Source organism: Branchiostoma belcheri, unplaced genomic scaffold (genome assembly GCF_001625305.1).
Source record: "Branchiostoma belcheri isolate BF01 breed outbred unplaced genomic scaffold, Haploidv18h27 scaffold243, whole genome shotgun sequence".
Lineage (NCBI taxonomy): Eukaryota > Metazoa > Chordata > Leptocardii > Amphioxiformes > Branchiostomatidae > Branchiostoma > Branchiostoma belcheri.
In genome coordinates, this window is record NW_017803847.1 from 146,032 (window position 1) to 171,628 (window position 25,597).

Genomic DNA, 25,597 nt, shown 5'->3' on the forward strand with positions numbered 1-25,597 from the left:
CGAAGGCCTACGTAGCTGATTTACCAAATATGGTGAGACCCGCGAAACTTGTTGCCCGATGTGGTACGAAGTCCTTCGGCAGAGTAATTTCGGCTTTTTCGTCCAATTTTCGGTAAAATTCGGTGAAAAACAGAGTTTTCGGATTTCCCAGCATTCAGTGCTACCCAGGAAATTTGTAAAGCATGAAGAAGGGCCCATGAAGAAGGGGTCGATTTTCAAGTTCTTTTCACGGGCCCAGCCGGCATCAGAGGCTGGTGCAGCCGGTGGCGGTGGACCAGAGGCTGGTGCAGCCGGGGGCGGTGGATCGGGAGATGCCATCGGGTCCACCGTCTCCGAGGATCCCGCGGCCGATGTTGATGACGCGCCCCCAGAGGAGGGGGAGGGGAGCGCCAAGAAGCAAAAATTAACCGGACGTTATTTTTTTCTAAGCAGTATTTTTTTTCCTTATATCGTGCACGATATTCAAGGTAAACAAATATGCAAAATAAATGTGCTCGCATACTGTTGGTAAATTTTTTTTATGACGAGTAAGAGGGCCGGGGGTCACTAGCGGCGTCCTTTGAAGCTAATGCCGACAAATTTTTTTTGTGGTCTTTTTTTTTATAAACACAGATGATACTTGCATTGTTCATGTTTTGTTTGGTCCCTTCTTTTTAATGTATACTAAAACTTCTATATGCAGTGGCAGGCTAAGAAGGTTGATACACAGTAAAACAGTTCCAAACCTAAAGATGCAAGGCTAAATATAATTTTGCACATAAATTTTTCAAATTGCACCTAAAAATTTTGCCAATGTGCAATTTTGCACGTACCTGAAAAAAAGTATTTCGAACCCTGTTTGCCTTCACTTTATTTGCGTATCAATCAATACATGTAGTTTGTGCTTATGAACCTGCATTTCTCCTCTGGTCTCTCAGTTACTGACGAAAGCTAGTGGATACTAGCTGAAACGTCAGTGGATTTCTAGACAAACCCAAAGTCTAAAAAAAAAAGGAAAAAAGAAAATCCCTACCTAATATTTTCCAGACTGAAACAGGAAACACAACATTTTTTTCCAGGCCTAGTTACCTTGAAGATGATTCCAGCAATTGTAGTTCCAGTCTTTCTGGCTGTGGGCATCTTGATACCCTTAGTTTCCAGGTAGGCATTTCTACATGGGAGAAAAAAAGATCAAAAGTTCAATCAATACAAAATGTTGCTGTGTATATGTATTATACAGTTCAGTGTTCTCACCAGAATTATTTCACAGTGTAGGGGTCAGGTACAGAGGGACAACTTTCTGTGCCACAAACTGTGCATTGAGTTCCAAATGATCAATCATGTATGTAGGGGGTCTGGCGTGCCCCCCCCCCTCCGATTTTTTTACAAAGTAATGATGCAATGTAACCCCCTGAGAAACAATTTCCTGCTTATTGAGGGTAAAATATTGTTATTAAGTTATGTACTTGTCTTTCTGCTGTTATACCTTATCATACTAAATTTTTATTATTTAGACGGTTTTCCCACCAAATAAACACCCATACGATGGTTCCGAAGTTGTGACAATATTTATAATATTTATTATAATATCAAACAGTCTAGTGAACTTTAAATCACTTAATATTTGCAGTGAAAAAATTTCGTGGTCTGAGAAAAATGGACGTGTTCAGAGTGGTGACAGGTGCACAGAAAACAACATCGGCGTATCATTTTTTTGCAGAAATGATAAATTTGGGGTACAGTGAGTGAGTGAGAAGTGATCACAAAAAACATGAATAAAAGTACTACAAAAAAATCGTGATTTACAGTATGCAAATTTATTCAAGATAAAAATATGTCATTCTAGCTAAAATGAATCCCTAAACTAGAAAATTATGACGTCATGCTGTAATCTGATGACACAAGTCAGTTCAGTATATTTTAATATTTTATATTATAATTCTGACTTAGTTAGAATTTGGCCCCAGTTCCCAGTGACTCTGATATGTCTGCACAAAAGATAATTCTGTCTGACAAGCACAGTGATTGTTAAGGATTTTGCCTGAACATGATTTTACGTTACAAAGATGTCTCATGTACTAGTACTTGGAACACTGACATACACATACATTGTACAACTTATGTTATATCATATACGTTTTTATCATAACTGAATAAAGTCCCTGCTGTTGAAAATAGGTTTGACAACAAGGACAAAATAATGCCCAAACAATTTACACTGCGATAATGAAATCATCACCCTCTATGCCCTTAAACGTAAGGCGTTAAGACTGAGCAAAAATTTGTGCATGTAACGTTATGGGGGAGGGGGGCACATGACAAAAGTGCTTGCTCATGTGTCGATGAAAGAGCGCACTTTTGGCTGTCAACTAGACGATTTCCTTTGAAGATGGCGGCTATTTGATCTTAGCAGCATGAATCTTAGACTCGTCAGCAACATCTGGCCAGGTTGAAACGTGTTCTTACCTCTTGCAGTTCTCGAAACTGAAGCCGCCAAGAGAAGGTTCGGCGTACGCAGAGTTTACGGTCGCCATGTTGGGACTTTTGTGGAGAAGATGGAATAGTCCATTCATACAATAGGGAGAAAGCATTCAACAACCTGTAGATTGACAAGATTTTCTCCTAATACATATCTTTAAAAAACATACCAATTCAATATTTACATTCAAATACTTTAGATATAACATTTTGATATAATGCATTGATTTCACTGAACGCCTGTATATCGGTTTAGGAATTTTTATGATAAAAGTGTTCCCATGTAAGTAATAGAATGATCTGACTGAAGGATTGTGGGGAGAGTATTTTGTATTTTGACAATGGCGGAAGCGCGGGTTGAAAATGGAGCATGTGCGGCAGAACCCAAAGTTTCTGCTCAACAAACGTCTGATCCAAGCGGTTCTACACAGACTACGGGCGCCAAACCCACCTGTATCCTGGTGCTGGGCATGGCAGGGTCCGGGAAGACCACGTTCGTGCAGAGACTGAACGCGCACATGCACGCACAGAAAAGCCCGCCCTATGTCATCAACTTGGACCCTGCCGTGTATGAGGTAAATTACTTTCGCCAAGAAGGTTATGTTTTCCTAGCCTCTACCAGGCTTCGGGAGGCGGCTGGAAAGACTAGAAACTGGCCAAATACTTCCGAAGCCTGGTACTGTGGTAGAACAAGTAAGGTGCTAATTTTGCTGATCTGGAAGTGAATAAAAAGTTTCACTTTCTTAAGTAGAAAATTAGAAAACCTAGCCTCTTACTTATTTTATACAAGTTGACTGACGGCAAGTATACACATGATCTGTTATATATGTGTACACCAACACCAATATATTTGTACATATTGTAATATTAGTAATTAAATATTTTCTTATTTATAATGTAACATTTTCATATTTGTAATGCAATGTTTTCATATTCACAATGTCATATATTCATAATTTGACATTTTTTTCCATGTTCATGTTGATAATATAATATTTCATATTCATGATTCAATATTTCACGTTAAATATGTATTCAACCATTAATTTCAGATTCCGTATCCAGCCAACATAGATATCCGAGACACCGTGAAGTATAAAGAAGTGATGAAACAGTACGGCCTGGGTCCTAATGGTGGGATCATCACGTCACTCAACCTGTTCGCTACACGCTTCGACCAAGTCATGAAATACGTGGAGAAGAGAGCAAACCAGTACAAACATGTCATCCTGGACACCCCAGGCCAGATCGAAGTAAGTTACGTCTAACGTAGCCCGATTAAATCGCTTTTGCCGGCCGCCCAACATCCAGCCGGCCCCCGGGGAGGGGCCAGTAAAGCCGCGGACGGCAGAGTTTGCATTATACAGACTACATGTAACGTTACTTATTAAGTAATATCACTTGGTAAATTTGATGCCCTTAAGTTTTTAATGACCATATATGACATCAAGAAAAGGCTGAATAATACACAATAAATATCAAAAGTTTACATACAATATAGTCCCTTGAAGTTGGTTCTAAAAAAAATCATGATGATTGAAAAATTGAGTTTGGACGGCCTCCCAAAAGTGCATTTTATTTGATTTTGAATGCTGCGGCAAGCTTACCAATTGCCCATTTCGGGAATCTCTTTTTGGATCAAAGGGTGATGTCAGCTTAGAAAAAAAGACAGAAATACAAAAATAAAACTCTATATGATAGAGAGGCAAAAAGTCTGCCGGGACTGGCTTGTGCTGACTTGCCCAAAGTGGGCAATTGACCTAAATTCGAATGTAATGATAGGAGAACCGTGCAGATTTATTTCAAGTGACCAGTGATGGAAGTCAGGTATACTCTATTTCTTTTTACACAACCGGTAAATCCTCACCTTGCTGACGTTTCGGTGTCTGTCAGACACCTTCTACAGAGCTTCTGACTGGAGTACTGCATCTCGCCGCTATATGTAGCCGATGTAGGTGGTGCTTTTGTGGCGAGAACACAATCCCAAACGTGGCTCAGTTTGTCAGCAAGGTTTAAGGATTTACTGGTTGTGTGAAAATGAATACCTGACTCCTAAGTTCTACCATTACCTGATGAAATTATTTTCGGAAGTGACCAGTGATGCCTTCTATCTATCTGCGCAGGTGTTCACCTGGTCTGCGTCTGGTTCCATCATCACGGAGTCTCTGGCGTCGGGGTTCCCCACGGTGGTGGTGTATGTGATGGACATCGCTCGCAGCGTCAGCCCCGTCACCTTCATGTCCAACATGCTGTACGCCTGCAGTATCCTCTACAAGACCAAACTCCCCTTTATCGTAGTCATGAACAAAATCGACATCGTGAACCACTCCTTCGCCGTCGAGTGGCTCACGGACTTCGAGGCGTTCCAGGATGCGCTGGCGCAGGAGGAGTCATACGCCAGTAACCTGACGCGGTCGCTGAGCCTGGTGTTGGACGAGTTTTACGCTAACTTGAGAACGGTGGGGGTGTCGTCAGTGACGGGACAGGGGATGACAGAGTTCCTACAGGCGGTGGAGAGTGCAGCTCAGGAGTACCAGACTCAGTACAGACCTGAGTATGAGAGGTGCGGAAGACTAACTTTTCTTTTTCCATCAGGCCACACTGAGTTAATTTTATGGATGACATCGTGCGCATTGATTTTTGCCTGTTCTCAACAAAAAATTTCAGCGCCGAGGCTCTGGCCTGGGTGCAATTCTCTGTAGTCAATGTACCGGTAGCTTGTAGTAGTGACAACAGGAAGTAACTACGGAGGACGGCACCCAGGCTTCCAATGCTCCATCGGCCTGTCATGTCCAACTCAGTACAGTTCCGACTTATAAATGCTGCAAAAGACCATGCCAGCATGTGCCAGCTTCTCGCAAAAGTGCAATGTACTATTGCAAAAAAAGTGCAATGAACTCTTGCAAATTCACAAATAAATTGTACACGTACGAGCTTTTTATTCCTATGGTTTAGCAGCATTTTGGTAGGCTGGAATTTTTTTCTTGTTTGCCACATGCAAGTTAGTTTGAGAGTCTTTAGGCCTAGGGGATGTTAGCCATAAATTGTGGCCTTAGTGAGCCAAGTTTTCAAAATTTGCCCCTAAGATTGTCTTACCTTCTGCCCTCGACATAATGATAATGTAACATCAGCATAATTGAGATGACAGAAAAAAATACAGTCTGGCTAGAACACTGTGCGTTATTTTCTGTTGGAAAGAGCCATGAAAGTTGTCTGTTGTTGTCTCAGGTTGAAGCAGGAGAAGGCATCAGCTGAGCAGCAGGAGAAACAGAAACAGCTGGACAGACTGAGGAGGGACATGGGGGAGGGGCAGGCTGTTCCCATGGAAACAGCCACGCCCGTTAGACCTGATGCCACGCCCAGCCACTCCAAGGCTCCTGAGGTCATGTTGACAAAAGGTGAGATTACAAAGCAGGGCTCCAAATTAATTTTGGGAATAATTTTCCCAAAAAAAAGTTTTCCACCATACTGAAAATCAAACAAAAGAGCTGCAAAATGAACAAAATTTTATTAAAATATGTCATAAATTGCAAAATAGTTAGTATTGGAAAATGATACTAATGTTGTAGAATGCCATCGTAAATTCCAAAGACAAATAAGAAAGTGTGAAGAAATAAATATGAAGATTCTATTATTCCCCCACACCATACCCTGTGTGTTTAGTCATTTGTTCAACATTTAGTACCACATAGATTTCATACAGACAACAACTTATTATTGGACCAAGCGTCTTTTATTTGCACATTCACATCAGTTTTGGGGTTCTGAGAGGATGCCATCCATATATCATTCAAATCAACATGGCCTAACAGAATACTGTACATGTAAATCATTTCATATTTATATTAAAAGATGAGAAATTGACATGTTGCGGAACAGTTATGTTCACGCTTGCAGCAGGTGCGGACGAAAAAAATGGCGAATTATTTGTTTGCGGTAAGGCCACACCAATTTAATTTCTTTAATTTCTTGGTTAACGGATTGTTCTAGAAAAATAATAGAGCGGGCGGGCAAAAAAAAAATAAATAAAAACAGGTCTAGGCATCCTATTATGGCCCAAAATGGTACGATAGGAGCCATGAAGTCAACACACCAGGCTGGTTCAAAATTTAAACAATGAATTTGAACTTCTAATGATACCATTCATTTGCATTAAAAGATGGAATAACTGTAACAACTAGGATGAAAAGGACTGTTTTCAACTGTTCGGGGCAAAATATGAGTATTTTGCAGTTGATTCTGGATTTTATTTTATTTTTTTTTTGCAAATCAGAAAAAAATTAAGCCGGAAAATCCGTTAACCAAGAAATTAAATTGGTGTGGCCTATGATAAATTTGTGGTAAACTGCAAATGCCACAAATACAACAGTACCGTGAATATAAAGTGATTTACACTACAGAAGAGGGCTATGAATGATTGACAGCTGTCCATCTGTTTTGACAGATCCTGATGAGGATGATGACCTTGACAGTGATGACCTTGATGATGAGATGACAGAGAGGAGAGAAGAAGCTGCCTTCAAGGCCTTCCTGGAGAGTCAGAGGGCTCATCCACAGAACAAATCAGACAAGTCATGAACATTAAAACTTCCAGTTGGTTTATAACTGTTTACATGTTTTTAGCATCTGTTGTCTTGTTTTTATTATGTTTACCGAAGGAAAACATATTGTTTTTGCTCCATTTCCATTTCTTCTCCAAACACTAACCTCTGACCTGGTCAATGGCCTCTTTTGTTTACGTCTGTCACCATAGTAACTGGTGTCGGGTTACACAATGTGACACACACACACAATGTGGCAATTTCATTGTAGGCATTTAGACTCCTGTCACCATATACATGTATGTGAATGTGTTTGAGTAAGAATTAACAGAGCAGACCATATCCGAAGGTAAACATTATGCATTTGCTTTGCAAATGTTACTTTTCTAGTTTTTATTGTCTTTATTTTGATACCCTTCAGTCAAAATTGGCTAGTCTTCCAGGGTTCATACAAAAATGATATACACATGTAATTCATGAAATTGAGGATCCTATTTGCACAATCAGGGAATAATCTACAAATTGTCAGTCATAAAGACTAACATCATTTGGCGAAGGTATGAGGTCGGGTTATCATAACAAATATAAAAATAAGAACAAAATATGAGTATCGTCATACATTGTGAAGTTGTGATATCGATGCACTGAATATACAGCCATTGTCACATTTCTCTTGTTCTGAGATGAAAAAGCCCTATGCTTTTTATCCACTTACATAGTTTTGCCAAAAAACAGTTACTCAAGCAACTGGATATGATTTTGAAAACGTCAGACGTTTCAGCTAGTATCCACTAGCTTTCGTCAGTGACTGAGAGACCAGAGGGGAAAGCAGGCTTATATACACAACCTGTTGATTGATATGCAAATAAAGTGAAGACAAATTTTTGGAAGTCGAAAAAGGAACAAAAGTCAGACAAGTCAAGACAAGATGATGCAAATTAGTCTGAAAGCTCCTGTTATACAGGACAGGAGCTTAAGTGTTGTCTGTCCTCGGGGCTGGGAGTGCCAAATCCCAAGTGCCGGAAAGATCGACCCGTAGCCCCCCTAGCTGAAACGTCTGACGTTTTCAAAATCATATCCAGTTGCTTGAGTAACTGTTTTTTGGCATATCGTATTACCTGGATGTCTAACCTTCATCGACGTACATAGTTTTGAATCAACCTGTAATTTTAGAGTTAAAAGGCAGGTTGAAAAACAAAGATATATGTGCAATGTTGATTGAGCACCGTTCCTTTAAAATGTTACAGAATCTGACAACGGAAACAACTTTTCTTCTTCATCTTGTTGTTGTGCTTGCCATTTGAGTTCGCACTGTGATCTTTTCTGGGAGGTCCTGCACCCCCCTCCACTGGAAGTGGGCACGTCCCGGGAAGCAGGATGTCATCCACAATGACGTAGCCAAGTTTGGTGGTCAGGACGACATTGTCGCGATTCGCCACGATATTGGTGATTGTAGCGTACACGTACTGGGCAGTCAACATGTTTCCTGTAACAATATGAAAGGAAAGTCTTTATGCAAGACTGATATAGATAATATCTTTACAAAGTCAGGCATTATTTCCCTTGGTTATGAAAAACTATAAGTAATCATGAAAGCTACAATGTTAATGTCTTTAAAATCTTAATTGTGTTTTGATGACAGCTATCTACCAAAATCAGAGTTATCAACCAAAGAATTGAGGTATTCAAAAACTCATATTTCCCCAGAACTATCGTAGACTGGAACTCGTTGCCACCTAGCACAGTTGGGGCATCATCACTAGAAAGCTTTAAACAACTCCTGCAATTAAATGTGAAAAGATTGAGTGTAACAAGTCGTCCGGTGTGATATAGCTAGCTGCCGCCGCGCCGCGTGCCTGCGAAGCTGGTGTGTTACGCCGAAGGGAGATTATACCGGCTATACCGAAACAGATACAGAAAATGGTTTCAAGAAAGATATTGACTGCCGAGGACGTGTACGCAACAATCATTAAAACTGTTTATTTTTTTATTTTGAACTACATTGCCATAGCATAAAAACGAGATATTAAAAATAGGCAGTTGAATAGTAGAATCAAAGCATGCGACTGTTTTTCATTGTACATGAACATGAACACTGGAAAATGAAGATGTGCTGAACTCTAAAAGAATCCAAACTGACTGCATAAGTTGAAAGATTAAAATAAGTTTTAACCTATCATGAAAGTTCATCTGTGTTGGTAGTTCCATGTTTAAAGTTAAAACTTTTGTTCCAACACGAAAAATTCTCTCACCTAGAGCTTTCGACCAGTCACTCTGGTCTTCCTCAGTAGACTGACCCAGTGAAGCTTGTCACGTGGCTTCTTTGAAGTGTGACGATACCTTTGACCAGCACGTCGGCAGAACGTACTGCACCTGCGCGAAACCCGTAATGTATTGTACATAGCATTACGGCAGAATGTCTCATATAAGGTCGTATTCGCTTATATAAGGTTAGCATTTCGACAGTAGTTTCCAAATGTTATGTCGGAAAGAATATCCTCTGCAACAGGCAAAATTCTGATGCAACGTTGACCAAAAACCCAACGAAAAACGCGAAAATACGGGGTGCTGCGCAGGCGCAGTACGTTCTGCCAACGTGCTCCTTTGACCCAGTGTTGACGTCACACTTCAAAGAAGCCATGTGACAAGTCTCACTGGGTCAGTCTACAGAGGAAGAAACTCGTGTTGGAACAAAAGTTTTAACTTTAAACAATTAAGTTTTAACCTAGTTTAACAACGTAAACTCCTACCTGTTCGGAGGTCCCACATCTTGAGTGACCTGTCGTGGCCCCCGGTCAGCAGGCATTTGTCGTCGTGACTAAACGACAGACACACGATCCCTTTGAAGACGGGAGACTTGGCGTACAGTTCGTGCACTAGTCTGCCCGTGCCTAACTCCCACACCCGCATGGTCTCTCCCGCCGACCCTGATGCCAACAGCTTCTGGTCATGGCTGACACTCAGACACGTCAGCGGGCTCTGATGGCCCACTAGAACGTGGAGAACTTTGTCCTGATTGAGGACAAGGATTTCTTTCTTATCCGTGCCGACTGCGGTGTATTTCCGATCATCTGTCATGGTGACGCAGGTGATTCTCCCCTCACAGTTGGGTTTGTGGGTCCAGAGAAGCGTCACGGAGTCAATGTCCCAGGATGACACGGAGTTGTTGTCTGTGGCTGCAACCAGGTACCTTTATGACAGAAAATAAATATTCATGGTTGCTGATGGTAATGCTAGGATGTGAAGTTTATTATTTATTAATTAACGTATTTTCTTTTTTTTTTGGTATTTGACATTTTTTTTAAACAAGGCTGCAAAATACATTTTACCTCAATTGTATAATGGGGTCGTGTGGCTTAACGGCAGAATGTTCGGCTCAGAACAAAGTTCCCGGACTCGAATCTTGTCATTTCTGTATCGGTATAACCGCCCTTCGGCGTAACACACCAGCTTCGCAGGCACGCGGCGCGGCGGCAACTAGCAATATCACTCCGAACGGCTTGTTACACTCAATCTTTGCACATTTGATTGCAGGAGTTGTTTAAAGCTTTCTAGTGATGATGTCTCAAGTGTGCTTGGTGGCAACAAGTTCCAGTCTACGATAGTTCTGGGGAAATAGGAGTTTTATAATACCTCAATTCTTGGTTGATAACTCTGATATTTGAAGGCATGACTGTTTCTTGTTTTTTTCTGGCCTGGTGTCAGATACTTAGTGGTTGGTACATCCACCAGTTTATTAGTCATTTTGTACATTTCACCATCCTTGTGCCCTTGGGAAAGGCATCTTGATCGTGGGCATTAAAAGAAAAACCAAACCTCTACATACGCGAAGCCGCATTGCACTATACTAGTAGCTTTTTTGGCGAAGGTAATAATAAGGATCATGCTTCGCCAGTATGGAATGGATGAAAAAAAGAATGTAAACAACGTAGTGAAAGTAATTCTGACAGCTGCACACCTGTCGCCACGTGTGATCCAGAAGCACCTGATGCCACCTGTAGCCTGGTCCAGCTGCCGTATAAACTGGCCCGTGTTCAGGTTCCACAGCTTGATGAAACCCGCCTCGTCTCCAGTCACCACACAGTTGTTGTCGTGAGTGATCCTCAGGTATGTTACGGAGCCTATAGCAGGACAGATAGAGATTCACAAGTATTGACTTGCTTTTAGCCTATGAAACCCAAGCTCCGGGGGGGGGGGGGGCTCCCTATATAGTCCGCCACCCAAGGGGGCCGGCTGGATGTTGGGCGGCCGGCAAAAGCGATTTAATCAGGCTAACTTGCTTTGAGTTTTTTTTTTATTTCAACATATTTCATGACAAGACATGGTGACGTCACTCTCTCTCAAGTTATTTCAACTTATTCTCTGCCGCCACCAACGCATAAGTTAAGCAGTTAAGTGAGGAAAGTCGTGTATAAGTGCCTTTCCCAAGGGCATATATAAGATCAGTGGCATGTCAGGACTTGAGCCCGGGATTTCTGGTTCCGAGTCGAGCCGTTACGCCACACGACCCCATTCACGAGTTTCCCATCCCCAGAATGCAATGCGAAAATAGGGGGGTAATCCTCATTTGCATAGGACTGGAAGGCATCGGAATGATCCTGTTGACGCTAAACAGCTTTCTATTTGTTGTCAGATTCGGCCCATAGTAATTTAATTAATGTTGAGCATAAAATGCCCCGACACCTCAAAACACAGTGAAAAGCAAGCTGTTTAACGTCAACAGGATCATTCCGATGCCTTCCTGTCCTATACAAATGAGGGTTACCCCCTATTTTCGCGTTGCATTCTGGGGATGGGAAACTCGTGAATTGCTTTGAGTTGCTGACACAAAATCGAAAAAATATAGACACACTAAAGAATGTTTAAAGAAATCCCATCAAGATTGATAAACAAAATGAATACTCGCCGTCCTTGTCAGTGATAGTTCGGACGTCTTTGCCGTCTTTTGAGCTCCACACATTCACCTCGTTCTCGCTGCCCTCCCGTTTGTACACCACGTACCCTGCATCACTCGTCACTCCCACAATGCCATGCTTGTCGATGAACCTGGGAGTGGACATCTTCATCTTGCTCTTTTCGACGTCCCAAACCTTTTTTTATTCAGAAAAATAGGAATAAATACAAATGAAAGGACACGGATACATGTTAAGCCTCGGTCACAACCCGCCGTACGTGCTTTTTGTCCGTACGTTTTTTGGGAGGCTAGTGCTACGTCTGCTACGTTTTTTCTGAAAACGTGAACATGGGGAAGGAGTGGCATCGACGCACGTCACTCGCACGGTTGCGCAAGGTGTAAGAGTGTGGTCTGCACGCCGTGAGCGGTTGCGTGCATCGTTCGTTGCGCAAGCTGTACGTGTTTACAACGTACGATCTCTGTGCGATTGCGAGGCCGTACTCACACGTGCGACTTTCGTACGGTACGTACGGGGCACGCGCGTCGCCCGTACTCGCACGCATGGGTGGTGAATCCGTAGCTAGACCGCACGCAGAAAAAGTTTTACGGCGAGTCTGCGTGCTCCCAAATCCGTAGGATTCTGTACGGAGGCGGTAACACGGCAGGGAACCTTAATCCGACACTTTTATGCACAGGCAAGATTGAATGATGAATCCACAACCAGACATTCGGTATTTTCGTTAATCATTTAGTGCATCTTGTAGCCTGTTTTTAACGCCATACCTACGTGTGTGTCACTCTCTCAACCATTTAGATATCGCGGGAAAATTGCGTCTTCAACATCGCTCCCGATTTCACCGTGCCCTGCGTATTCTGTTCTAAGCGAAACCTTAATCCGACGCCATGCAACAGTGTAGCAATAAACTTCAATTCACCAGTTTCCCATCCCCAGAATGCAATGCGAAAATAGGGGGTAACCCTCATTTGCATAGGACTGGAAGGCATCGGAATGATCCTGTTGACGTTAAACAGTTTGGTTTTCACCGTGTTTTAGGTGTTGGGCCATTTTATGCTGAACATTAATTAAATTACTATCGGCCGAATCTGACCACAAATGGAGAATGAAGTTTCAGTGTTCTTTTCAACATAGAACATGTGGTTTGTAACGTTACAGCATCAGTATAGCGTTACCACTATAACGTTACAAACCACATATTCAAAAAAAATCATTCTCTATTTGTTTTCAGATTCAACCCATAGCAATTTAATTAATGTTGAGCATAAAATGCCCGAACACCTCAAAACACAGTGAAAAGCAAGCTGTTTAACGTCAACAGGATCATGTCGATGCCTTCCAGTCCTATGCAAATGAGGGTTACCCCCCCCCCCCTATTTTCGCATTGCATTCTGGGGATTGGAAACTAGTGAATACATCCAGACCTTTGTGTAGTAGGAGTCCGTGGACGCCGTCACCACGATGTACCCCGTCACCTCCATGGCGGTGATTTTCGCCGCCTGTCCGTCCAACGTCTGGACAAGCTGACCACTCCCGAAGTCCCAGACGTTCAGGTGTTCGTCCCGAGCTCCGGACACGATGGCCTTCAAGATTCAAGGTCGTTACTGAACTTTCGCAGTGGACAACTTTTGCCGGCACTAAACTGTAGTCAATTTACAGTTTTTTTTTTCACACCGACATATTATATTGCACATAATTTTGATTAGTTCAGTTGACAAAACTGGAAATTATTACAAAGAAATATAGTACTGCTCGTAAAACTACAATTGTTCATTTGAAAACACTTGATAAAATATGCACACACAATATTGAGGGCCTGCAAGGGTAGTGATTATGAAGTGGTAGTGATTATGAATTACGCAAAATTTTCGCCGCCTATTACGAATTACGTTAAAGTCTCAGGGCTGATTACGACTTTACGATTTGCGGCTAATGTACTATTACGAATTACGTTGATTTTTGCGGAGGCTGCCTACGAATTACGAAGCCTAAAACGGCCTGATTACGCATTACGAAAAAGGTCTTGCAGGCCTTCAATATTCAAAGTTATTCAGACCATCATGGTGTAAAATAGATAATTCTGTACCTTGTTGTCGCTGGTGACGGCAACACAGTCCACGATGCCGTAGTGCCCCTGCATGTGGCGGATCTCTCTTCCCTCAGACAAGTCCCACAGTTTCACCACCCTGTCCGACCCGGATACCGCATATTTCCCGTCTGACGTGATGGCCAGAGAGTACACCGGGTGGGAGTGCCCTTCCAACCTGTGAACTACCTCCCCGCTCCCCATGTCAAAGACAGAAAGTGTGGTGTCCTTTGACCCGGAAACAATCCTGCCGTTGTGGGTGACCTTGAGGCAGGTCAGGTGACCTGTGTGAGGGGAGAAGGTGTTTCTCAGCTCGCCTGTCTCTGTGCTCCACATCTTGATGCCGTTGTCTTCTGCTCCGGTGATGATGTACCGGTTGTCGTGGGAAACTGCCAGGCAGGAAACAGCGCCCTCATGCCCCTTCAAGGTGAACTGCAGCTTCCCAGACTCTATGCCCCAGACATTAACCTGAAATCCAAAGTAAGAGTCAATAAGATGTAATCAATTTCAAACCCTTGCTCCATGTTTAAATACCACATGCAACTATAAAGACGCAAAAGGAAAACTAATACTGAATAGCAAGTTATTTTTATCACAACCATTTATTTTTTACTAGCCGACGTTTCGATGACCGTCTGTCATCTTCATCAGGGCAATTCTGACTGGTTTACTGTGCACTGACACTAGATGTTACTGACACTAGTGCACAGTAAACCAGTCAGAATTGCCCTAATGAAGATGACAGACGGTCATCGAAACGTCGGCTATTGAAAAATAAATGGTTGTGATGAAAAGAACTTTGCTATTCAGTCGTTTACCAACCTGATGAAATTATTAACGAAAAACTAATACTGCAATGGTAGTATGGTAATCTTCAAGCAGATTCTCGGGGCCATGGAAGTCTATTGGCCTCCTGTAACCAGTTAACCCCCCCCCCCCCTGCCCCAGAGAATATAGTTGAAGATCAGCAGCACGGCTCTACCCAACTCACCTCGTTGCAAGCAGGTGACAACACGAAGCTAATACTGTAAAGGCAATATGGTAATCTCCATGCAGATTCTCGGAGGCAATGTGAATCTATTGGCTGCCTAGTAACAAGTTAGCCCCGCGAATCTGCTTGGAGATCAGTAGTACGGCTTTCCCCCACTCTGCTGGGTTTGCCATCAGCTGACACCACGAAACGAATACAGTAATGGCAGTATGGTAATCTACAAGCAGATTCTCAGAGGCAAGTAGAGCCACCTGTAACCAGTTTGTCCCCCTTGCCTCCGACAATCTTCTTGATATATATTAGCACGGCTTTCTCCCACTCACTTTAATTCAAGGATCCTATATAATGTCCTTGGTCAATCATCAACAGTAAAACTAGTACTCCAATGCCACAGTAAGACTTTCTCCCACTCACCACATTGCCAGCCGGTGACACGACTCTGCGGGAGTCCCTGGTGGTGGTCAGCAGGGCGCGGTGCCGGTAGTGGGCGTGGTCTTCCTCCATGGTGATGACCAGCCGGCCCGTCTCCAGGTTCCACACCTTCAGGGTGTTGTCCAGCGAGCCGGACACCAGTAGCTCATTGTTGGGGGCAGCACACACCACCTCAATCGCAGCTGTATACAAAAACACGTCATTTGGTTTCGCGAGAAACTTTCTGCTAGTATACAGTGTACACCATCTCTTAGGTGTCACCAATATGAATACTTACATATACATTATACCAGAATATTAATAAGGCATAGCGTAACGTTTATCGATAGATAGCAGTACAAAGCTTTCGATGTTTTTATGTCATGTTACCCCCACTCTCGATAATGCTGGGCCGGGCTGCTTTTGGGAACGAAAACTACGATACAGAAGACAACAAAATATCGAAAAGTTATTAAGAACAATCATTTATTTCTATTTCTCTATATTCTTGATAAGAAAAGTTAATTGTTCGTTCGTATAAACAACCCGGCCGGGCCCCGGTTTGGAAATGTTACCTAAGCATAAGTGGTAAGTTTTTACATGCGGAGTGTGGTCCTTGTTACATGCGGAGGTACCAGAGTGACGCCCGAGTCTTACACTTGAATCTTCCTCACACACAAATTGTATAGAACGTTCATGGGGCCTTGTGGAGCGACCTGCCTGTGTGTCCCGTGAGAGTTCTCTCCAGTTCCATGACCTACCCGTGTGTCCCGTGAGTGTTCTCTCCAGTTCCATGACCTACCTGTGTGTCCCGTGAGTGCTCTCTCCAGTTCCATGACCTACCCGTGTGTCCCGTGAGTGTTCTCTCCAGTTCCATAACCTACCTGTGTGTCCCGTGAGTGTTCTCTCCAGTTCCATGACCTACCTGTGTGTCCCGTGAGTGTTCTCCCCAGTTCCATGACCTACCTGTGTGTCCCGTGAGTGTTCTCTCCAGTTCCATGACCTACCCGTGTGTCCCGTGAGTGCTCTCTCCAGTTCCATGACCTACCCGTGTGTCCCGTGAGTGTTCTCTCCAGTTCCATGACCTACCTGTGTGTCCCGTGAGTGTTCTCCCCAGTTCCATGACCTACCTGTGTGTCCCGTGAGTGTTCTCTCCTGCTCCATGACGTCCGACTCGTTCTCGTAGATGCGGATGGTGCAGTCTCGCGCTGCCGTCACCATGTAGCCTCCGTCTGGAGTCATGGCGATGGAGGTGATGCCGGCTCTATGATGGGCCAGGGTCGTCCGCAGGGGACCGCCTGGTGGTGGGAGGTAAGGTAGAGTCAATACAGCGATCGGTTGCTAGGGTATTCTTTCTCGTTGCTAGACGCGTTCCACAAAGCATCGGGTTTAAGGCGCCCATCAAGGGCCTGAAAACCCGGGTTTACTGTAAATGACCGCGAGTGACCCCAAATCGAACGGTGTTCGGTTCGAATTACGTCAGATCGAACATGATTCGGGTTCTAAAGCAGATGGGGACATTGCGGCCCAAATTTGACCACCGTATTTAGGATACAGCAACCTGGCTCTTTGTTTTATCCAATAACAAGCTATAAGATATATTTATCAGATATTTGTAATGTTTCTTGCAAAATCATAACCGAAGAGTTCAAAATTCAGTATGAAACCATGAAGTTAAAAGGATTTTTATTGTTACCTACGAAAAATATCAAACCTACCTGGTGGATAGATGCACGTGTTGTGAGGCAACAAAAATGGACGTCGCGTCACGTGGTCGCAAAACGTCTTACACCACGCCCGCGACTGCTCCAGAAGGCTGTCTATGATTGGTAGAGATTGATGTTCGAACGGCACAAGCCGTCCAATCAGCTCTAAGGCCAAATAGCTGGGTACTCCACCTGTTGGGGTCAAAGTGCATTGAAGTTTATGGCAAAGTGAAAACAAGTGAAAACAGCTCTTTACTGACTATTACTTCTAAAACAAACCAGCATTGCCAGTCGAATAGAACACTTTAGCATCTGTAAAGCCCCTAAATTAATATCACAACGATGAAAAATGTCACATAAAAACCTTTGAACTCCAAAGTAGGCTTGATGAGCCTTAGTGCGTCCCTGAGAAGCCTGATTCCCAGGTTATTGTACACCTGCAGCACCATGTTGTAATCTTCTACCAGACTCTTGACACCAAACGCCTCGATTTTGACGTTCATGAAATCCAGATTACCTAGAAGAGAACAGAACGTTAATAATTTGAAATACATATACAGGGGATCCATATACATTGAAAGACAAAGATAAACTGGAAAGGGTACAGAACCAAGCTGCAAGATTCTGCACGACCAACTATTAAAGGGGTGCTAGTGTAACGGAAATGAAAAGAAACCCACAGTGGGGGTCGCTGGAAGACAGACGTAGAATGTCCGGACTGTGAAGGATGTACAAAATGACTAATAAACTGGTGGACGTACCAACCACTAAGTGTCTAATACCAGCCCAGAAAAGAACAAGAAACAGTCATGACTCATGCCTTCAAATATCAAATATGTCGAGTTATCAACCAATAATTGAGGTATTAAAAAACTCGTATTTCCCCAGAACTATCGTAGACTGGAACTCGTTGCCACCAAGCACAGTTGGGGCATCATCACTAGAAAGCATTAAACAACTCCTGCAATCAAATGTGCAAAGATTGAGTGTAACAAGCCGTTCGGTGTGATATAGCTAGCTGCCGCCTCGCCGCGTGCCTGCGAAGCTGGTGTGTTACGCTGAAAGGCGGTTATACCGGCTATATATATATACAGATACAGATACATATGTGCAGAGCAGACGACAAAACTGCTTTTATTATTATAGCTACTAAGTCTTTTATGGCTTTATGGCATGAATGTGTAGTTGCGTATGAATTTACAATTTGTTTTCAATGTATATATGTGTGCATGTATTTTATGGATGTATAGCTATAACGTATAGTCTCCAAGCCTTTTACACTTGAATGAAGTCTTATCAATCTAAACCCAATTCGGTTATAATAAGTTGTTTATTGCAAATTCGTGCCCGAGGGCTAATTGCAAACAGACATTGACAAAAACAATGAATACAGAATGTGGTGAATTTAAGACTATAATTATGCTAACATGGAGTTCTACTTTTACGGTCTGCTTATTTAACTCACTACATCTACTTTGAAACTAACATGACGTTGGTATACATGGTAGAAAGTGGATATGCTTCACATAAATAGGAGAAATGGTAACTGCTATTCTACTAGTATGCTATTCTAGCCAAGTTGTTAGGAGGTTTGACTTCCAAAACTTGGATGTTTTACCAGTGTCAAAACCAGAGTTTAACTCTCTACGACATAAGGCGATGATAGTTGTGTGGGAGTAAACCTCTTACCCAGAGTGTGTTCGAAGATATCGTCCATCCTGCCTGCACGGAGGAGGTGAAAGGTCACCTCGTTCAGTTTGCGGCGGTTGAAGACGTTGTTGTCGTACTTGTCGGGCTGCGGGACGACGTTCCGGTCGGCGTTGTAGTACTCCCGCTTCCCGTTCACGTCCATGGTGATCTCCTTCCTGCGACCGCTGCTCCAGGTGCCGAGGTAGAAGTCGGCCAGGATGTGGTGACGGGCTCGGCTGTTGTCTCCAGCCAGGTACCGCTCCTGGGCACACTCTATGAACTGCCTGTTGCAAAGGCACGTAAGAACTGAAATTGCTAATCACCAAGCAGATTCCGCGAGGGCAAGGCTATAAATACTGGCTAAATTTGCAAAGGAGTTACCTCAACCTTCGGTGACTAACAGTCTCTTCTTTGGCCAATGGTTACAGCCTTGCCATTGTAGGATCTACTTGGAGATAAGCCATTGCCGTTGATGTTCTTCATTGCTGTCGTTAAAATAATATTTCATTCTCTGTATGAAAATGAAACAACTAGAAAATCTATTTTCTTAGAACAAAGTAACTTAGATCGCCAGCCAACATTTAAAAATACTCCCCCTCCCTTTGCTAGAGGGAAAGTTTCCAGGCAATGTTGCCTCTTTACCGTAGTCAGCGACTGACTGGATGATGGCATTCGGTCACCGCTCTTTTCGTGAGAAGATGCCACAAGTACAGTACCTGTGAAACAACTGCAGGACTCTCTTCCCGTCCGCCTGTCTCTCGGCGAGGTACTCCAGGATGTCGTACTTGAGGCGGGTGACGATGAGGGGAGGGATGCGCACCACGTCCTTGTTGGGAGGAGACCAGTACTGGTACACGTCGTCTAACACTTCGTCATCAAGGGAGAGGACATCCTCAAGCTCATGTTCAGATATCCCCTTCCTGATATTGGTAAACAGATACGATATAGACCGCTGTAAGTTGAAAGCTACAACTAAAACACTCGAGTGGGGGAAACAACAGCAAAACGAAAGAGGTCTGGCACCATTCCTGTTATTGGTAGACGCAGATAATGATGTACCGAAGATCATTGGTCATCCTCGACAACGAGGGACGAACAAGAATGATTAGAAAGCTACATGAACATGAACATGACACATGAAAGGGGGAAACAACAGCAAAACGAAAGAGGTCTAGCATCATTCGTTACCTAGCAGCAGCGATGTGCCCCAGTGAAGGAAGAGACTGGGGAATTTAAAAAGCAAAAAAGAACAAGCAGAGAAAACATGTCAGCAGAGAAAGACTTCACAATCATATAGAACGTTGGCACTTTTTCTTACCTGGCAGCAGCGATGTACCCCAGTGTGTGGGACACAAAGACGGTTCCATGCTGAACCTCCAGCCTCTCATACAGCAGATTGATGGCCGCCCTTGCTGACTGGGCGATCCGCAGTTCTGATTCTGGAGTGTAAGACTTCCACCTTCGAGCCTCGTCAAACGCCAGTTTGAGAAACAGCGGCTGCCGACAGTGTGAGAAAGCAGACAGGATGACTTCCCTCTGTTTGTCTGTAAGGCACCGCTGGATCCGAGCGAGCCACGTATCCAGAATCTCGCTCCCCACCTGTTCCGACAGGGTGGGCACCTGGATGTAGCTTCTGTCGCTGCGTACGGTGCGCTTCAGAGTCTTCAGCAGATCAAACTCCTCGGGCAGGGTGGAGACCACGATGTGGACGTTTGGTGGGAGTGATTTGGGCAGCCACGTCAGGCTGTAGGCTCGGTCCACGGACGACAACTGGTCCAGGGAGTCCAAAAGGATGAGAAGTGGCCGGTCCTTCTGCGACACCTTGTCCAGAAGCGTGGACAGATATTGGACGATGTCGGCGAAGTTGTCGAGAACCCTTTCCGCGGGTGACTCGATGCCGTAGACCTCACATATCTGTAGACAGAGGCTCTGTAGAACAGGGTGGATCAGGGTGCTGTGTGGCGACGTGCCCAGGAAACGGATAATCGTCACCAGGTTTTCTCCGAACCTCTGGGCGGCGTTCTGTGCGAGCATGGCCATGATGGACGACTTGCCGCTGCCGGAGGCTCCGTGGATCACGAACGGCTGATGGTTAACCTTGGCCGTGTCCTTCATGTACGTGTACACGGCGTCAAAGATCTCCTGTCTTCCACAGAAACTCTCACACTTCGCCTGGCAGAAACGTGCGTGCGAGATCACTTCTGTCAGAAACCAGTCATCGTTCTGTTCTTGTTCACTCTCGCTCTGCAGGCTCTTAAAAATCATCGATTTCAAATCTGCCACAAAATCGTCGCTGAACTGTTCCAGGTACGAGGCGTGACTTTCCACGTCTTCGTTAACCCCCTTGTCGGTCCACTCTACCTCGTACTGGTGAACGTTCTTTAGTTTGGACGGCAGTTTCCCCTTCAGGTCCTCCAGCAGGCTCTGGGACTCTTCGTTCAGCTTCTCCCTGTCCATCAGGTCCAGGTAGGCGCTGACCGCGTCTGCTCCCACGTGCTTCTCGATGTTCTGCAGGTTCCGCATGAAGATCACCGCTCGCTGGTTGGCGTTGGTCGACTCAAATATGCCTCTCTTAATTTCAATTTCCGTTACTAGGAAAAAAGACACAAACGAAGGCAAGTGATGGGTCGTCGCACACAATGGACGGTGTATTTATGATTTGTACATTGAAGGTTTCCTATCTGTATCTGTATCAGTATAGCCGGTATAACCACCCTTCGCAGTAACACACCAGCTTTGCACGCGGCGCGACAGCAGCTAGCTATATCACACGGAACGACTTGTTACTCAATCTTTGCTTTGTTTAAAGCTTTCTATTGATGATGCCCCAACTGTGCAACGAGTTCCAGTCTACGATAGTTCTTGAGAAATACGAAGAATTTGTTTTTATTTTACTGGTTGACTATTGGATAATTGCATGTATGAGAAACGTTTTGTTACCTGATTTGATGTACTTGTGTTGCTGCTCCTCAGTAACTTGTCCTTCCTTGTGAGCTGCCCTCACAGCTGTGCGGAGAATGTTCTCCAACTGAGTTATCACCTGATACCAACCCTGCTTGTCTTTCTGTCGTAGGCTCTGATTGGCTGGCTCCATGTCCGTGTAATGTTTAAACTTGCTGGTGATTGGCTGTAGTAAACAGACTGCGGGGACAGCGTTGTCGTCCTTGAGGTACCATTCCGTGATGACGGCGGTGTCCATCTCTAGTTGACCGGCCTTCTGCAGGAGAATGTCCAGTTCTTCTGCCTCTATCTTTGCAGGAATAGGTCGGTAGCCGTACCTGTTACCAAGGAATGCCTGGAGAGGGGACAGTACCAATTTATGGCTGCTTTTCATTTAGAATTTTCCATATCAAAATATAAAGGGATACAAAGATAAGAGAACCTACTTGGGCCTATTAATACATTCCGTGAACTGTACAAGGGACCACATCTGCATAAGGACTACCTGGCCAATGTGACCACCTGTCCACATAGATCAGATTTGAACGGTCCTCTGAGTGGTCGTTTGGGTAGTTTTGACTGTACATGTTATTTGAGATGATTTTTTTTTATTGTCCAAACAGTACCGTCGCAGCCTTTATACGGCTGAATTGATGCAGGGTATCACATAATAATCAATACAAATCACAACAATTACAACAATCAAATAATACAAATGAAACACTTATCATATATGTCGCAAGGGTCTTTGCGGCTGCCATTCGGCGCCACAAGGTGACCTCAATACGACTTTCCCCAACCGAAGTTAAGTACCCATTCACACCTGGGTGGAGTGAGGAAATTCGTGTAGACTGCCTTGCAAGGGCACAACGTCGGGGCGCATGTTTAGACATGTCCCGGGTACGACTCGGGATCGAACCGGAGTCTCCCGGTTCACAGTCGATTGCTCTAACCACTACACCACCCGACGCCCGACGAGATCCAATTCCTGCAATTTTTTTAGCATCTTAGCCAGACTAGATGCAACTGAACCCTCACCACAAAGTTTGGTCCGACCGACAGCCTCTTGCAGGTGTCAATCTCCATCAGGCACAGGGCGCAGGTCATGTGATCGGCCACGACCTCGTCCCGCACGCCCCAGCGCATGTCCATGACCTGGAAGTCCAGCCCCTGCTTCTGACAGAACTCCCGCAGCTCAGGGTACGCCTTCTGCAGCAGGATGTTCCGCTCCTTCGCCATGTCTGTGGGAAAGGTATAAACATGCCTTACATAAGAAAGTTTATTGCAAACACGTGCCCGAGGGCTAATTGCAGTTACAAACAATATAAGAAAGAAAATACAATGGTATGTGAGACTATCATCTACTTCTAGCATTATACTATATTCTACAACATACGTGGTACTTGTTTTACTGGGTTTGACTTCTTCTTTTTAGACAATGGAAGACGAATTTACCCACTTCTTCTATAATATGTGGGTTCTTTGATTTTAGTAGTAATTTTTTTTTTTTGTGGTAGGGAACGGTGGGGACGTAAGGGAGCATTTTGGACACATTTTGGTGCTAAATAATTGTTTTCTGATGTCGTCATAAAGTGGACAGTTAGAGATGAAATGAATTTCGTCTTCCACTGCATTTGAGGAGCAATATTTACAAATTCTCTCCGACACAGGTACTTTCATATATCGCACTTTTTCAATTTCCAAGGGGTGGGCACTGATTTTAGTTACATGTATGGACAAGCTTCTCTTTATTTCATCATAGAACTTGTATTGTTAGACACACATTCAGACAATGTACATGTAAGAGACTGTTGTAGTGAAACAAAACAAGCCATGGGGTACGCCTTCTAGATTTGCAGCAGGATGTTCCGCTCCTTCGCCATGTCTATCGTGAGGAGAGGGTAATATACCTCAGTCAATCCGGTGCCCAGCCGGGTACTAGCATGCTACCAGTTTACGTCATAATGATTTGATTGCCGCAGTATGTTTGTGATCGTGACAGGCAAACAATGTACGTCAACATAGCTCAAATTCGTCATATGAAATCCCTGTATATGTACGGTGCAACTAATAGTTTCTATGTCGAATGAAAATTATATACAATGCAAGTAATAAGAATATTAAACAAGAATTCTGAGATTTCATACCTCCTTGAAATATGTAGAGTATATATAGAGAATATGTAAATGTTTTGTTTCATTGAATATGGAAATAAGGTGGCAATTAATATAATATAGTTTAATTTATGGTGTTCTAAACTCAACTTACAATATTTTCCATGTCAAACTCCTATCCTTTGGCAATATTTCACTTAAACATCCTCATTTAAACTTCCTCATTAATTATGCAAATTGCCTCTATATTAACATAATATATGCATAGTGCTGTTAACATTTAAGTAACCTGCATATGTCACAAGGTACAGAATTGCCATCATTCCCCATTAAGAAATCATATAATTTTCGCAATAAGGCCATGTTGATTTGATTATATGGATGACATCCTCCGGGAGCCCCAAAACTGATGCGCGCGTACGAATAAAATAAAAGTTTTGCAAAAAAAAAAGTTCTTTTCATTATGAAATCTACGTGGTCATGAGGGTTGAGCAAATGACACAGAATATGGTTTGGCGAATAATCTAGTCTTCAAGTTCATTTCTTTACAATTTCGTCTATTTTCGTTTGATTTTGGCATTCTACGACATTGGTATAGTTTTTATCAATTTTTTTAAACTTATGGTATATTTTTGCTCATTTTGCAACTGTTTTGTACGATTTACAGTATGGTTGAAAACTTTTTTTGGGGGGAAACGGCCGAAAATTCATGCGCGCTCGGATGTCATCCATATAATCAAATCAACATGGCCTAATTATGCAAATTAGGTCATCATTTGCATAATTGGTATCTGTTGACGTTCTATCTGCCGGCATAGATTACATATATTACATGTATGAAAGTACTATAATGTAATTATAGAATTTCCTAATTAATTATGCAAATTAGGTCCTCATTTGCATAATTTGAATTAATCGTGTACATCTCTCTCTCAACTACCTACTTACCAAAAATAATGAAAATATGTTGTTCCTATCTGGACTTATTGCATTTTGAAGATTTCGCCCGAAAGTCCCCTGCAGTTCCAGAACAAGCTGCTAGGGGGACCAAACCCACACCACTTATTTCTGACAGGAAAAGCTATCTGTCACCAAAAAGTCAAGACCATAGCATGTTCAGGACAAAAGATACAAAAACCGGAAGGTCTGCTGCAGTACCAAGGTCATCCACCAGGAGGCCCATATTTGACCTTGACCTTCGTCTTCCTAAGACTTACCAACATACCAAATATCATCACAATCCATAAAGGCGTTCTGAAGTTATGATGACCACAAAGTTGCGGAAACACACACAGACAGACACACACACAGACAGACACACAGACAGACACACAGACAGATACATAGACAGACACGCCAAAAACAATACCTCCATTTTTCATTGAGGTAATAATACAAATTTCAGGAGCTAATTTCTGATCCTGAATCCCAAAGAGAACGCTGGGCTGAGCATTTCTCTGAGTTGCTGAACCCTCCACAAGACAGTGTTGACCTAACAGTACTAGACAGTTTACCAGGTATACCTTGCTTTCAATATCTTGGGGAGGAGGATGGCCCGCCGACAGTTGAGGAAATTCAGAACGCCTTGAAAAGACTGAAGAACCACAAGACTCCAGGCGTGGACGGTGTATTCAATGAGCAACTGAAATATGGTGCACCTGGCTTGACGAAAACCCTGGAAACTCTCTTCGCCAAGATTTGGCATGGCGAGGCTATCCCCGAGGATTGGTCCAAAGGCATAATTGTTGTATT

General features: G+C 43.5%; 3 protein-coding genes across 4 annotated transcripts in view; 1 reads left to right on the forward strand and 2 right to left on the reverse strand.

Annotated features, from left to right (window-relative positions):
* Nucleotides 1–2,547, reverse strand: part of LOC109471255 (proteasome subunit beta type-7-like) — an 18,381-nt gene extending 15,834 nt beyond the window's left edge. For both annotated transcript variants that reach the window (XM_019770537.1, XM_019770536.1), the window contains exons 1-2: nucleotides 2,446–2,547; nucleotides 1,069–1,150 (exon numbers count right to left, since the gene is read on the reverse strand). In XM_019770537.1, the coding sequence (XP_019626096.1) occupies nucleotides 1,069–1,150; nucleotides 2,446–2,513 (150 nt within the window). In that variant the 5' untranslated portion in view covers nucleotides 2,514–2,547. The remainder of the gene's footprint in view (nucleotides 1–1,068; nucleotides 1,151–2,445) is intronic.
* Nucleotides 2,548–2,773: 226 nt separating this feature from the next.
* Nucleotides 2,774–7,062, forward strand: LOC109471259 (GPN-loop GTPase 1-like). The gene is made up of 5 exons (XM_019770542.1): nucleotides 2,774–3,032; nucleotides 3,510–3,710; nucleotides 4,581–5,020; nucleotides 5,686–5,855; nucleotides 6,902–7,062. The coding sequence occupies exons 1-5, from the start codon at nucleotides 2,799–2,801 to the stop codon at nucleotides 7,033–7,035; spliced, it is 1,179 nt and encodes a 392-aa protein (XP_019626101.1). The 5' UTR covers nucleotides 2,774–2,798; the 3' UTR covers nucleotides 7,036–7,062.
* A 1,083-nt stretch (nucleotides 7,063–8,145) lies between these two features.
* Nucleotides 8,146–23,694, reverse strand: LOC109471248 (NACHT domain- and WD repeat-containing protein 1-like). The gene is made up of 16 exons (XM_019770526.1): nucleotides 23,690–23,694; nucleotides 22,770–22,995; nucleotides 21,732–22,086; nucleotides 20,110–21,382; nucleotides 19,508–19,711; nucleotides 18,792–19,075; nucleotides 17,467–17,619; nucleotides 17,115–17,294; nucleotides 16,527–16,694; nucleotides 15,400–15,599; nucleotides 13,995–14,462; nucleotides 13,333–13,491; nucleotides 11,905–12,088; nucleotides 10,957–11,119; nucleotides 9,749–10,188; nucleotides 8,146–8,484 (listed from the first exon to the last, which is right to left on the reverse strand). The coding sequence occupies exons 1-16, from the start codon at nucleotides 23,692–23,694 to the stop codon at nucleotides 8,240–8,242; spliced, it is 4,707 nt and encodes a 1,568-aa protein (XP_019626085.1). The 3' UTR covers nucleotides 8,146–8,239.
* Between the last annotated feature and the right edge of the window lie 1,903 nt (nucleotides 23,695–25,597).

Excerpts from the sequence above, each read along its gene's own strand:
- LOC109471259 (XM_019770542.1), top strand. The coding sequence starts at position 2,799 with ATGGCGGAAGCGCGGGTTGAAAATGGAGCATGTGCGGCAGAACCCAAA. Across the intron at positions 3,033-3,509 it reads TGGACCCTGCCGTGTATGAG|ATTCCGTATCCAGCCAACAT; the intron begins GTAAATTACTTT and ends CATTAATTTCAG. Across the intron at positions 5,856-6,901 it reads TGAGGTCATGTTGACAAAAG|ATCCTGATGAGGATGATGAC; the intron begins GTGAGATTACAA and ends CTGTTTTGACAG.
- LOC109471248 (XM_019770526.1), bottom strand. Across the intron at positions 22,087-22,769 it reads CGGTCGGACCAAACTTTGTG|GCATTCCTTGGTAACAGGTA; the intron begins GTGAGGGTTCAG and ends TCCCCTCTCCAG. Across the intron at positions 14,463-15,399 it reads TGTCACCGGCTGGCAATGTG|GTTAATGTCTGGGGCATAGA; the intron begins GTGAGTGGGAGA and ends TTTGGATTTCAG.